This window comes from Anolis carolinensis, chromosome 2, assembly GCF_035594765.1.
Source record: "Anolis carolinensis isolate JA03-04 chromosome 2, rAnoCar3.1.pri, whole genome shotgun sequence".
Taxonomy (NCBI): Eukaryota; Metazoa; Chordata; class Lepidosauria; order Squamata; family Dactyloidae; genus Anolis; species Anolis carolinensis.
Window position 1 is genome coordinate 46,621,034 of NC_085842.1, and position 13,259 is coordinate 46,634,292.

The following is a 13,259-nucleotide window of genomic DNA, read 5'->3' on the forward strand; positions in this document are numbered from 1 at the left end:
TGCATCACACTGTTGGCTCATGTTCAACTTTTGTCCATGCAGACTCCAAGGTCTTTCTCACAAGGACTGTTGTTGAGCCAGGCATCACCCATCCTGTATCTTTGCATTTCATTTTTTCTAAGAGTAGTATCTTACATTTGTCCTTGTTGAATTTTGTTTTGTTAATTTTGGCTCAGCTTTCTAATTTGTTAAGGTCATTTAAATAAAGCATACAAATACCCCCTACAACTGTGATTTAGGGCAATAGACATAAAAATGGAGTTAGGGTATAAACCCAGAAAATATGGTTGTCTGCCTATATGTGGTTGTTGGAGAAAAAAAATGTTTGAAACAGAAGGCATTACAGAGATAATGATATAAAACTATAACACAATCTTTTCCTAGAAAGGAATTTATATTTTTCAGGTTCCCTGGAAAATAAATAACTATACAATGGGGTCAAAAGGAGGAAAAAAAACCTTTGATATTATGAACAAGGACTTGAGGGTTCCAAGTATGGACAGTCTTTTTCTTTTTTAACATAGGCTTTATCATATTTAAGAACTCCCACAGCACCCCTTAATCTTCTTTTCCTCAATGTTCTGTTCATAGAAATAGAGTTGCATATTTCAGCAGGACTTATTTCAGAACAAGTCCTTTACTTTTGTTCTGTTCACTTTTCAGTTAAGAGCACATCCCTCTTTTCTTCCCGTGTATGGAAGATCATGATGTTCATAAATGTTATAAACTACCAACATGGTGAAGGATGGTGCAAGTTATGGTCCCAACAACATCTGAATGGCCAGATTTGTTCTTGTGGCATGAATTCTAAGCATATTTATCACCTCAAATATGATGCATAGTATAGAAATGCTAAATGATTATGAACAGGTTCATTACTAAGTGCATATTTACATCTTATGTATAAAACCGGATTTTAAAACTTGGGGATGCCTTTCCAGCAGATGGATACCTTCTGTCCTACAAGTTCAGCTTTCACAAAAATTATATTTATTTCTGGAAGGACTTTTAATTTATTTTATACATATCAATTAGAAAGATAGCATTGGTAGCAAGTTGTGATTTAGAGTTTGCACTGTCACTGTGCTTAGTGAAACTTCTGAGCAGATAGGTACACAGCTACAATGTTCAAGTGTAACTTTTAGAAAATTACTGCACAAGCATATATATATTTACTGAGTAGTATGACCAAGCGAATTTAATGGAGCTTATTCCAAGAAAAGTGGTTATTGGGTTGCAACCGAAATAATACAAAAATAGCTGAATTATCAAAGGTGGGGTTCTTTGTGGTAAGAGTCAGAAGAAATACATAAGCACACACATAATGTCCTGATTGCATATGATGAGCTGCACTTTATTAATGCACTAACTGCAATGAATTAATTAGTATTTAAGCTGCCATGGGGCTCTTATTTGGGTTTTGCTGCAACACAGACTAATACAGTTACTCTTCTAGAAAAAGCTTTCAGATTGTTAGTCTTCCAGTGAAGGAAAAACACTTCTCTCCAATTAGATGGCTATTTTAAAAGTCTCCATTTGCCATGATCTCAGAAGTTACAAAGACCGTGATGAAGCTTTGTTTTATCAGAACAGACACTTACAGGCTGAGGGGTGGCTTTTGGTTCAGTTGACTTCACATGAAGGTGTGTCATCATAGCTTGCAGGCGATCTTTGTCTTTTGAAAGCTGAACAAGAAAGAAAATGTTAAGTTGCCTTTGAGAACAGAATCCAGAAGTTATGGCTGGCACATAACAAGAAAGCATATGCTTTACTTGGTGATTTGGAAATACTATGTGATCAACACCACCCCGCTCCATTTCTTAAAAGTGAAACGAAACCCTTGGTGATTGGTATCAGCTTTTTGCAACGCAAAATGCATTAGCTTTTGACTGAAACAGTGCTAGACCTGGTGGCACCAGTGAGTTCATTGCGGCACTAAGAGCTAAAATACCTTAATGAATCATATTTACTAACCTCCCCTACCAAAAATCATGGTCAGAAGGCAAAGCAGAAAGAGTAATGGAATGGCTTTTTTTTTAAAAAAACACCCTTTTTCTTCATCTAGTACTTAAAATAAGCACAGAGAATCCTTTTTCTCTCCATAACTTTTCTTCCCCCTACATCCCATCCCTTCGTTCTTGGGGAATTAAATCCATGCTGTTAAACTTATATTTTCAGCTCTAGAATAAAACAATTATTGAAGGTGCAAGAACAAGAATTACAGAAAATATTTAACTATGGATGGGGTGGGAAGAGGGGGACACAGGTGGCTGCATGCTCTCATTTACATGCAGCCAACAGGATCCAAGTGAGTTGGATTTCTGGTGTAAAATACGGCCAGTTTAGGTACCATCTTTAGGCTTAACACCAGTTTCCTTGTTCATGTATGTCTTGCCCAGACATTTAGCACATTAAATAAGATTTAAAAATCAGGAATCAAAAGCACGTTTCTTGAGTGCCGAGAAATCCTGCCAGGAAGGCACCTGAAACTAAGAAGAATCTTCACAGTTCAGGATTTGTTCTGTGCCAAATTTGGACATGGTCTTTTTTGATAGAAAAATGTTTTTCAAAAAAAGTGTTTTTGTGCAAAAATCCATGTGTGAATTTTGTGCTGAATGAGTCCCAAACTGCAGAAATATGAGAAACTGTGAAAGACTAGGACTTATTTATTAACCTAAGATGAGGACAAACTTTTACTACTTTTTTTAAGTTAGAAGTATGCTACTAATAGTCAAAAGGTGGTATTAGCAGAATCTTATGGGTGTAGAAAAGTGAAGAAGTTAAAATCAAGACAGAGACTGTGAGGTACACACAGAAGGTAGGCACTGTTGGTGTATGTGTAGCATATGTTTAGTGTTAGGGGGCTGTGATAGTCATGGTAAAAATTATTGTTGTAGAGTATGTTGTATTAATTGTAGATGCTTTATTACATTAAGCAAAAGTATTCGTATGGCTTTGTCTATATATTAGATTGTTTGTAAGTTTGCTTGTTTTGCTTTTTTAAAATAAAAATTAAGTAAAAATTAAGCAGCTAAATTTCTATTTCAGTTACAGATAGGTAAATTTTAAATAGAGTAAGTATCAGGAGAACAGATTATTAGATATTTGTACCAAGAGCAGGAGTCTAAATGAAGCATAAGAAACCTTTCTGGGTTCTAGACAGAAAACAGAAAGTGAAGTATCAGGGGATTCTTTAGGTTGCTTTCCTGTAGGTCAGAAACTGCAACCAATATGAACCCATGAGTCCATTAGCAACTCCCTGCTGTTCAGTTAGATCACTCAGAAGAAGTCACAAGGCCATGGTAATAGAGCAAGCTCTCATCAACATGGCACCAAAAAGGGCTCCTAAGGTCTTGAAGCACTAGCTGCCTAATGGTATGGTGGGGGGATTACATTTGCTCAATAATGATTTAAGGCCATGTTGTGTGACAAACACACACACACACAACAAATGTGTGCATGTTATGCCTAATCTGCAAGCCTCTGGGCTGATTCTCTTGGATACTGGCAGATAATATTTTTTTGCTTGCCCAACTTAATTACACCGTACTCTCCATTTCAAAACTGTATGTATCTATTTTTAATGATTAAATACATTGACTAGCCACTGTGCAGCAGCTGTCCGAAACACGAAACTACACATAACCTTCACACACACCCCAATCACACACACAGGCTGCAGTGAACAGAGTATTTCTTAGCTTCTTCATTTCACACAATCTCTTTTTTCTAAACAATAATCATGAAGAAATGTGTAAAATGATCTTAGTCATCTGCAGCAGGAAACCTGAAACTATTTCATCATGTTTCCAGAGCTAAAAGAATGTCATAGATGAGTGTTATAGTTTTGTGAAGAATGATTTATTTTAAATGGAGTTAGATATTCTAGTTCAGAATGGTCTTCACTGACTGGAAGCAACTTTCCTGGGTTTCAGAATTTTATATTTCTGCTTGGGAGATGCCAGCTATCTAGGGTGTTCTGCATGCAAAGCACTGCCCTATCACTGACCTATAATCTTTCCCCTTTGGGAAAATCCAATCTAACAGAGACTTTGAAAAAAACAGCCAAGAAAAGGGAGTATAGCTTGATAGTGGGAAATGTTTTGTATGCACTTTATTTAATTCCTGACATCGCCTGTTAAAAGCATCATGAAGCAGCAGGCGATGAGGAAAACATCTTCCAGCGTATCAGACTAGACAGAACTGAGTTGGATAAACAAATAGTGCAACCTAGTATGAAGCAGCTTCCTGTGATCTGATGGAAAATATTATGTGGGGGCAGAGGGTTTTGAAAATGTCTTCATTTACATGATAAAAATGCTTCAATAGAAGATTTACTTGGGAACTCTTTTAAGTACTAGGTTGGTGACCTAAAAGTCACAGATGAGTTAAGTAAAATATAATAGATGTGTGTTTGTCAGCAACGAGCAATGTGATTCCAAAGGCTTTCTTTCTCTGTTTTGACATTATTTGCAATGTATGAGGTTCTTGGAGGATTACAGGGCAGAAACCTGGATCCTCTCTCATTTTGCCCAATCCTGTTTTACATGTATTTCTTTTGCTTTAGCAGCTTCCAGGAGGGAGTTACAAATGGGATTTCTTTAGGCACAAGTTAAGTTTGATTTGCTTTACAGAAAATAATAAAAACTAAACTGTACATTTGGGAAATATTAGGCCTTGATGGTCAAGAATTACAATATTATTATGTGACATTTACTCTCTATCTCCATTGGAGGGAGTTTATAGGAGCCAAATAATGTTCTGTTTGCTCTGAGAGTTTGACAGGCAATACGAACACATATCATCTCAGGATTTAGTGGCTGAACATCAGCTCAGTCAAACTCACTAAAGGATAGTATCAGCATTTGCTATGAATTAATGGGACATATATCTGTCCACACAGGCTACTAATATGATATGCTATTGGCCAATCATTTATTTAAACTCAACGTTGTGTTTCATTTAATCTTGGATTTATTTATTTATTTAAATTGATTTATGGCCACTTGTTATTTTATGTTTTTTTATGCCATTGCAAACTCTCACAATCCACTACCACACCTGGAAGTGTAATGTGTGAAATCAATGCTAAGTCAAAGAGAACTTTGCCAGAAGCACACACATGCTAGCAATAAAATATCCAATGAGAACGTTTTGGTAGATAATGCAGGAAATGTAATTTTCTGAATACAATAGTAACTGAACTAAAAGTAGCAACACAAATATTTCCAATGTACTGTCTTAAAAGACATTTGCTACTGATGTCAAGCATAATTTTATTGTTTTAAAATTAACTGAAGTGACTCAATTTAACTTAATTTCAAATTAAATGTATACATTACAACTTATATAGGTACCATTTTGAATATAGAAAGAAGAGCAATGTTATTATAGTCTATAAAATGTACCATCCCCCAAGTAAAATAAAGTTAATTTCCCCTGTATTTCTATTAAGTAAAATATTTGAGCAGGAGGGACTTCTGATCTCAAAATTGGATCAAATTGTAGGCATCATGAAGCAAAAAGTGAGTTATTGTAGAGGTCTTTTACTACATTTATTGACAATAAATGATCTTTAAAGCACAAAACGTTGCCATATTTTTCTTGGAGAATGCCTGTAAGATAATAGCTAAAATAGAAAAGGGATATATCTGGCACTCAATATCCATCGGTTCTGTAGCCACAGATTCAACAACTATGGCTCAATTAAAATAAAAATCCAAAAAGCAAGCTAAGTATCATTTGCCATTTTATATAAGGGGTGGCACTTACTACACTACTATATAGGACATGAGCACCCATGGATTTTCATATGTGCAGGGGGAACGCTAGAAGATGCCAAGGGCCCACTGTACGTTATCCATGGCTGATTTGTTGGTGAAACTCCGGGACTCACTACTTCTAAAGAACTTCCCACATAATATAAGAACAGCTAAAGAACTTAATCCCTGTTATAATTTTGTTCAGGACTGGTTTCCCTTCCGAAACTATGTTAATAATATTGGAGCCCTTTTTGTACAACCAGCTCCTCATCAACTGGCCTTTGGAAAATCTTGTTCTCTTACTTAATACCAGACCTTTGGGCTCGCCATAGAACACATCACGCTACGCAGGCCACATTTCTTTACCATGATTGCTCTGGGCTACTATTATTTACTCCATTGTGCTTCATTTTTCAACTACAAAGTTAATGAAGGCGACCTTGGGCAAGTTGGAGATGGTCTAACACACTTGACAGATCACATGTTTGAGAGAGGATGAACCTTCCTTGATAATATCTAAAGGAAAAAACTTCTACAGCAGTGGTTCTCAACCTGGGGTCCCTAGATGTTTTTGGCCTTCAACTTCCAGAAATCCTAACAGCTGGTAAACTGGCTGAGATTTCTGGGAGTTGTAGGCCAAAAACATCTGGGGACCCCAGGTTGAGAATCACTGTTCTACAGCCTCCATGGACAACTACTCTTTTGCCGAAATCCTTTTAATTTGGAGGTTTTTCATACTGGGAAGATGTACTTTTCTCAAATTGTCTAGCATCTCAAATTGATAACCATTTAGCTGATGGATAATGTCCTATGAACTTACTAGCAAAATTTGTATTTTTAGAAATAAGGAAAACCTATTCTGAACTGTAAAACATTTTTCATAATTATGTGTCTAGTGAAGTTTATAATTCTACATGTTTCATTTCTCACAAAACTTGAATTAATATTTTTGACAATAGTTAGAGGATGTCATGATCATAGTTTTAAAGAAAGTGCAATTTAGAAGGATATGTGGACAAAAAGTATCTAATTTGTGAGATAAGAAGATAAAAGGGAATTTTTAAAATATGTCATGGCTATCAGGAAAAAGTAACAACAAAAGTTTAAGTGTTTTTTTGCTGATTTTCCTCTATAACTATTTGAAGCTGTAAATTACTAACTCAGTAAAATTCGAAATGTAATTATCTTCTGTACTTAGCCCACGGCTTTCTATATATCTCTACTTTACCATCTTGCATACAAAACAGGATGGGTTTTTTTAAAGGAATGTAACTATATAATGTACATTGTTTTAATTTGTCTTCTTTGGGTGCCCTTTTGCTACACACGAAGAAAGTCAATCCACACAGAAGACTAAGACAGAAACAGACAGATTTTTAAGCATTTTGAAATAGATGTCTGTGTATGCTATGAGTGTGTATAGGTGGCAATAATATTGCAACTGCTCATCTTTATAAGCTCTAATTCTATTATCTAAATAAATACGTAAATAAGAAAGCAAGCGCATTTATTACGATCAGCACAAATATAAGCCTGTTCCAACACACACATATATATTGGGGGGGGGGGGTATCCTAGTGGCACATTTAAGATTCATTTTTGAAAGTGGTTCTGTGAATTTCAATCCAAATCTTCAGATGCATTGATGCCGATTGCCTGTATATTGTATTTTATCAAGGCATCCGGAAAAGTAGATTGAAATCCACAAAACCTTACAGTGAAATAAAATAGTCTTAAAGATTCTACCAGATTCAGTCCCCGCCTTTTTTACAGGTTTAGAGGTACACGAGAGTTTGTTTATCTGTGTATATGTATCTGCTTATATATGCACTCGTATCTGTGTTCACACGAATGAAACTGAGAGAGAAAAAATGGGAATTATAGGGAAAAGAACATTAAGATTTCTCTTGGCTGCTGAACCAGATGATTTCCAATTCAATATTGGGAAGGTTTGACAAGTAACATTGGATAGTTTAATAGAATTAAGTAGAATGAAACATATATATTCTTCACCAAACACACAATTTAAGTGTAAGGCATATTAAATGTTCACTGAAAATTATGAACAGTGTATTGCTTATTTACAGAAGAATCCAAACTGTAATAATTTTAAACATTACTCTAAATAAATTTTGAAAACATCTTGCCCTAAATTTCAGCTGAGCAAAGCAAAACTCATTTTCATACATTTCAATTTATACAAAGACAAAATTAAAGTAACATATTATCTTTACCTGCAATTCTAACTGTTGTACAACCTGCATTTGCACTCTACATTGGGCTGTACTTCTATCATCCAGCGCATGCTCACTGTTGAGATGTCTGTTAAAAGAAAAACAAAAACAAAACAAAATACTTTTTAAGTGGAATGGATGAATCAAAGGGCAAATAAAATAAGTACCAGGATGAATAAGCAATGTGTTACAAATTAAAAAACAAAACAAAAAAACACTTCTATCCTGCTTCATACAGTGCATCATTTCAAAGATAAAACTTTACAGAAGAGCTGTTTTTCTCTATTTATGAGAAATATAAGTATGATTAATAAATGTAGGAAGAGCATGTTATTACAAGGATGCAGTAAAATAAACCTGGGTAAACAGATACATGTGAGAAATCCTCATTATATATTCATCACATTACATGATTTTGCATGGTTGAAAACAAATACAATTATACAAAAAATGGAAGGAGAAAACACAATTATGTGGAAGGAGGAAATCATTAGCAAATTATTTACTATAAGAAAAAGTCAAATTGTTGGAATGCAGCTTATGAGTCTCTTCGTTTATAAGTTACAGTATTCTCATTCAGCCAAGTAAATAGTGTCTTGTGTCTCAAATACTAATAATGTACTCGCACATGAGTTTTTGGCATCATTAAAATTATGCATATGCCAAAATCTCACATATGCACGTTTGGCATTTATTTTGAACACCCATTGCAAACAGCTCAAAAAACAAAAGTGCAGAAGGCACTCAGTGCTAAGTACAACTTGCACAGCTTTGAGCTTGATTCCCCCACTCCACCCCAGGCAGAATATGGGCAGCTGCAGCCAGTTTTCTAGTGTTCTCCTAAAGCAAACACCATTGAAGTCAATGCTGCAGAGCACCCTGGGGAGAAAACAGTCTTTTCTTTTTATTACTGATTTTCTGCCTTGCTCCTCCATTGCAGTCTTGTATGGCTTTTACAATGTTGATTCATGCGTTTTATACTTCACATACTCTGTCCAATGACTAAGTATGTTTTTAAAAATTGAGTATGACCCAAACCTAATATTACAGTATGTCCCATTGATTTAGTGACTGTGTTTAGAGGGACTGCTGTCATATATACATCTTCAAGCCAATAGATTAATCAAAACCAGGAGCTATGCATAATCGTTAATTTTTGCACTGAAGAAGCCCCAGATTTTGGCTAGAGGGTTTTCAATGAATTCATAGTCGGGAATAAGCTCTGCATAACATCAGAATTAGGCTACACTCACCATGAGAATGACTTTAAGGGCGATGTCATATTACTGTTCTAAAGTAGGCACTCCTATTTTGCTGTTGTGTAACTGTCTCCTGCAGAATTCTGGGAAATGTAGTTTAGGACAAGGCTTTATAAATTCTCAGTTAGAGAGGTCCTTGGATTCCCTAAACTACATTTCCCAGAATTCTGCAAAGCGAGACAGCCCATTTTAGAATGGTAATGTGATATTGTCCATAGTCTTTAACATTCATGTCAATTCAGTATGATCACTTAATAAACCCTCTACCATTCACAATTATGTATAACTGCTCACCTAAATTGAATATAACTTTTTAAAACAACAACAACAATTCCCAGATTGGGCATTCTCACAGACCCCAAAGCACTACTGGATAATGATTCTGAATATATACAGTTCAGATATACCCTTAAAAGGGAAACCTTTTAGTTTCATGTATTATTTATTCTCTTTCAATTCATAGTGAAATAACAGTATTTATTTGAGCCAGCATTGTTCTAGAGGTTGTTTATCTCAGGCAAAAGTTACTACTGTGTTTCCCTTAAAATAAGAGCTCCCCAAAAAATAAGACCTAGTAGGGGTTTGGGGGGATTGCCAAATATAAGGCTTCCCCTGAAAGTAAGACCTAGCAACTAAGAATGAGACCTTCCAGGCTGCAGGAGAGTTCCATTGGGAAGCATGGCTGCAGGGCAGAAGCAGCACTCATACGCACTGGAGGGAGGGAGAGAAAGTGCTTGCTTTCTGTGCCTCCCTGGCTGGCCTTGCCTCGACTCCCGCCTGTCCCCCCGCTGCGGCTCGAATAACCTTCCCTCGCTGCTGCTGCACTGCCGGTTCTTCCTTCCGAAACAAGGCTCCATCCTGGCCATGCTCCCTTCACCCCGAAGGCTTCTGATTGGCTCCTGGTGCCAGGGCGAGGGAGGGTGGGAGGGAAGGAAGAGGGCTTGAACACCCTTTCCAGTCGTCCTGCTCCTTCTGCTTCTTAAAGGCACAGGACACATTGGGATTCTTCTCCCATTCTTATTCCTATCCTATGCCATGGAACTTATTATTTTATACTATTATTATTACCATATTATTGTTATTATTATAATATGTTATTATTATATCCCATTATATTATCCTATTAATATATTTTATATCATTATATTATATTTTTCTATTATTATTATTATTATATCATTATATTATTCTATTATTATTCTATTATATTTTCATATTATTATTATATTATTATATTCCATTTTATATTATCCTATTAATATATTTTATATCATTATATTCCATACTATTATTCTATTTATTTCATGTCAAAAGCTTTGCATAACAAATACATTTTAAAATGATGAAAAAAAGGAAATCACAAGCAACTAAATAGTTTTAGACCAAAATTGGGCAACAGCAACTGCATAGTCTGTAGCTTTAAACAACTCCTCCTCCGTGCATGAGGCAGGACATTGTGGGCAAGCATACATATGCAGAGTTGTTTGTTCTGCTCCACAGTCACACAAGGTGGAGGATTCCTCCAGGTAGTGCCACCTTGCCAAGTTGTCTTTAGATCTGCCCACTCCACTTCTGAGTTTGTTTAGGGACTTCCAAGTTGCCCATTCTTGGTTTGCCCCTGGAGGAGGACCCTCATGGGGGGCCATCCAGTTGGAATTGCCAGGTTTAGCTGCCCTTTGCTGGTGCTGGGGGAACATCAAGAGGAGTGGTAGTTCTCATGAAGCCCTTCCTTGATTTGAGTCTGGTGGGAGGAGGCTGATAGTCATGCAGTGGATGGCTTTCACAATGTTTGACCTTATTTCTCTCGCAGTTAGCAGCAACTTCCCATCGCACCTCAGGAGGGGCAATGCCAGCTAACTTTAAGGCATCCTGTGATTATTCAGCATGTTTCGTTTAGTGCTATGTCCACCTGCTTCGCATGGGCAGACTTTTGCCAGACAGGACAGGCATACTCAGCAGTTGAGAAAGACAAGGACAGGGCTGATGTTCTTATTACTTGTGGGTCTGCACCCCATGAGCTGCCAGCCAGTTTCCGCAGGATGTTGTTGCGTGCAGCTACTTTGTGCTTGGTGTTCATGCAGTGTTTCCTATATGTTAGTGTTCGATCTAAGGTGACACCAAGATATGTATGGAAACAGTGTTCAAGCTGTTGGCCTTCCCAAGTAACTTTCAGTTTCCTGTTGGCTTCACGGTTACGTAGGTGGAAAGCACACACTTGTGTCTTGGCAGGGTTAGGCTTCAGGTGGTTCTCTTTGTAGCAGCTGGAGAGATTTTTCAAGGCATTAGTGAGCTGGTTTTCAACTGTTTCAAAATCTTTCGCTTGTGTTGTAAGGCCAAGGTCATCAGCATATATAAAGCTCTTTTTGAGTGGTGGTAGTGGCTGATTGTTCGTGAAGATGTTAAATAAGGTCAGTGCAAGAACGCTGCCATGGGGTAAACCATTCTTTTGCCTCCTCCATCTGCTTTTCTGGCCCTGAAACTCCACATAGAAGCTGTGGTTTTCTAGGAGGGTCTGGACAGTTTTTGTAAAGTCAAAGTCCTGGGTGATATGGTAGACTTTATGCAGCATTTTTCTATGTTGCACCGTGTTATAGGCTGCCGTAATCATAGAATCATAGAATAGTAGAGTTGGAAGAGACCACATGGGCCATCCAGTCCAACCCCCTGCTAAGAAGCAGGAAATCGCATTCAAAGCACCCCCGACAGATGGCCATCCAGCCTCTGCTTAAAAGCCTCCAAAGAAGGAGCCTCCACCACAGCCCCGGGGAGAGAGTTCCACTGACGAACAGCTCTCACAGTGAGGAAGTTCTTCCTGATGTTCAAGTGGAATCTCCTTTCCTGTAGTTTGAAGCCATTGTTCCGTGTCCTAGTCTGCAGGGCAGCAGAAAACAAGCTTGCTCCCTTCCTCCCTTTGACTTCCCTTCACGTATTTGTACATGGCTATCATGTCTCCTCTCAGCCTTCTCTTCTGCAGGCTAAACATGCCCAGCTCTTTAAGCCGCTCCTCATTGGGCTTGTTCTCTAGACCCTTAATCATTTTAGTCACCCTCCTCTGGACGCTTTCCAGCTTGTCAACATCTCCCTTCAACTGTGGTGCCCAAAATTGGACACAGTATTCCAGGTGTGGTCTGACCAAGGCAGAATAGAGGGGGAGCATAACTTCCCTGGATCTAGACGCTATTCCCCTATTGATGCAGGCCAGAATCCCATTGGCTTTTTTAGCAGCCGCATCACATTGTTGGCTCATGTTTAACTTGTTGTCCACAAGGACTCCAAGGTCTTTTTCGCACACACTGCTGTCAAGCCAGGCGTCCCCCATTCTGTATCTTTGATTTCCATTTTTTTCTGGAAGGTCCACAAAAACTGTTCCTGTAATGCAGCCTTTCTCATAGCCTTCCTTGATATGCTCAGTCAGATGAAGAATTTGACCTGTACAGTTTTTCCCTGGTCTGAAACCTGCTTGTTGTGCAATAAGCTTGGGTTCGATAACAGGTCCTAGTCGATTTAGTAGCATCCTCTCATAGACTTTATATAGATGACATAAGAGGGAGATTGGTCGGTAGTTCCTGGCATTGGAGGCATCTTTACCAGGTTTTAAAATGGCAATGATCTTAGTTTTCCTCCATGCTCTGGGAATCAGTTTGTGTGCCAAGCATTGATTGTAGAATTTCAAAAGCCAGTTTTCAGCTTTGGAGCCCAAGTATTTGATTTGCTCCATCATCAGGTCATCTAGGCCAGGTGCTTTACCAGTCTTACATCGCTTGATGGCTTCTCTGAGTTCTTTCTGGTTTAGAGGAGAAGACAACTGGTGGGTTTCAATTCTGGCACCCTGTTGATTTTCATCTTTATTCTGCTGCAGTTGGTTTTCCCAATCTGAATTAGCTGGTGAGCTAATGGTGTCACGTTTGCGTGTCCATGGTTATTATTATATTATACTATATTATATTATAATAATATATTATTAGCATATTCTGTTATTATTATTATATTCCATTTTATATTAT

At 37.5% G+C, this 13,259-nt stretch overlaps 1 protein-coding gene across 20 annotated transcripts in view; it reads right to left on the bottom strand.

The window, feature by feature from the left end:
• Window positions 1-13,259, bottom strand: part of foxp1 (forkhead box P1) — a 702,210-nt gene that overhangs the window by 48,829 nt on the left and 640,122 nt on the right. For all 20 annotated transcript variants that reach the window (XM_008105380.3, XM_062973812.1, XM_016991766.2 and 17 more), the window contains 2 exons: window positions 7,997-8,084; window positions 1,602-1,685 (listed from right to left, as the gene is read on the bottom strand). In XM_008105380.3, coding sequence (XP_008103587.1) covers window positions 1,602-1,685; window positions 7,997-8,084 — 172 coding nt within the window. The remainder of the gene's footprint in view (window positions 1-1,601; window positions 1,686-7,996; window positions 8,085-13,259) is intronic.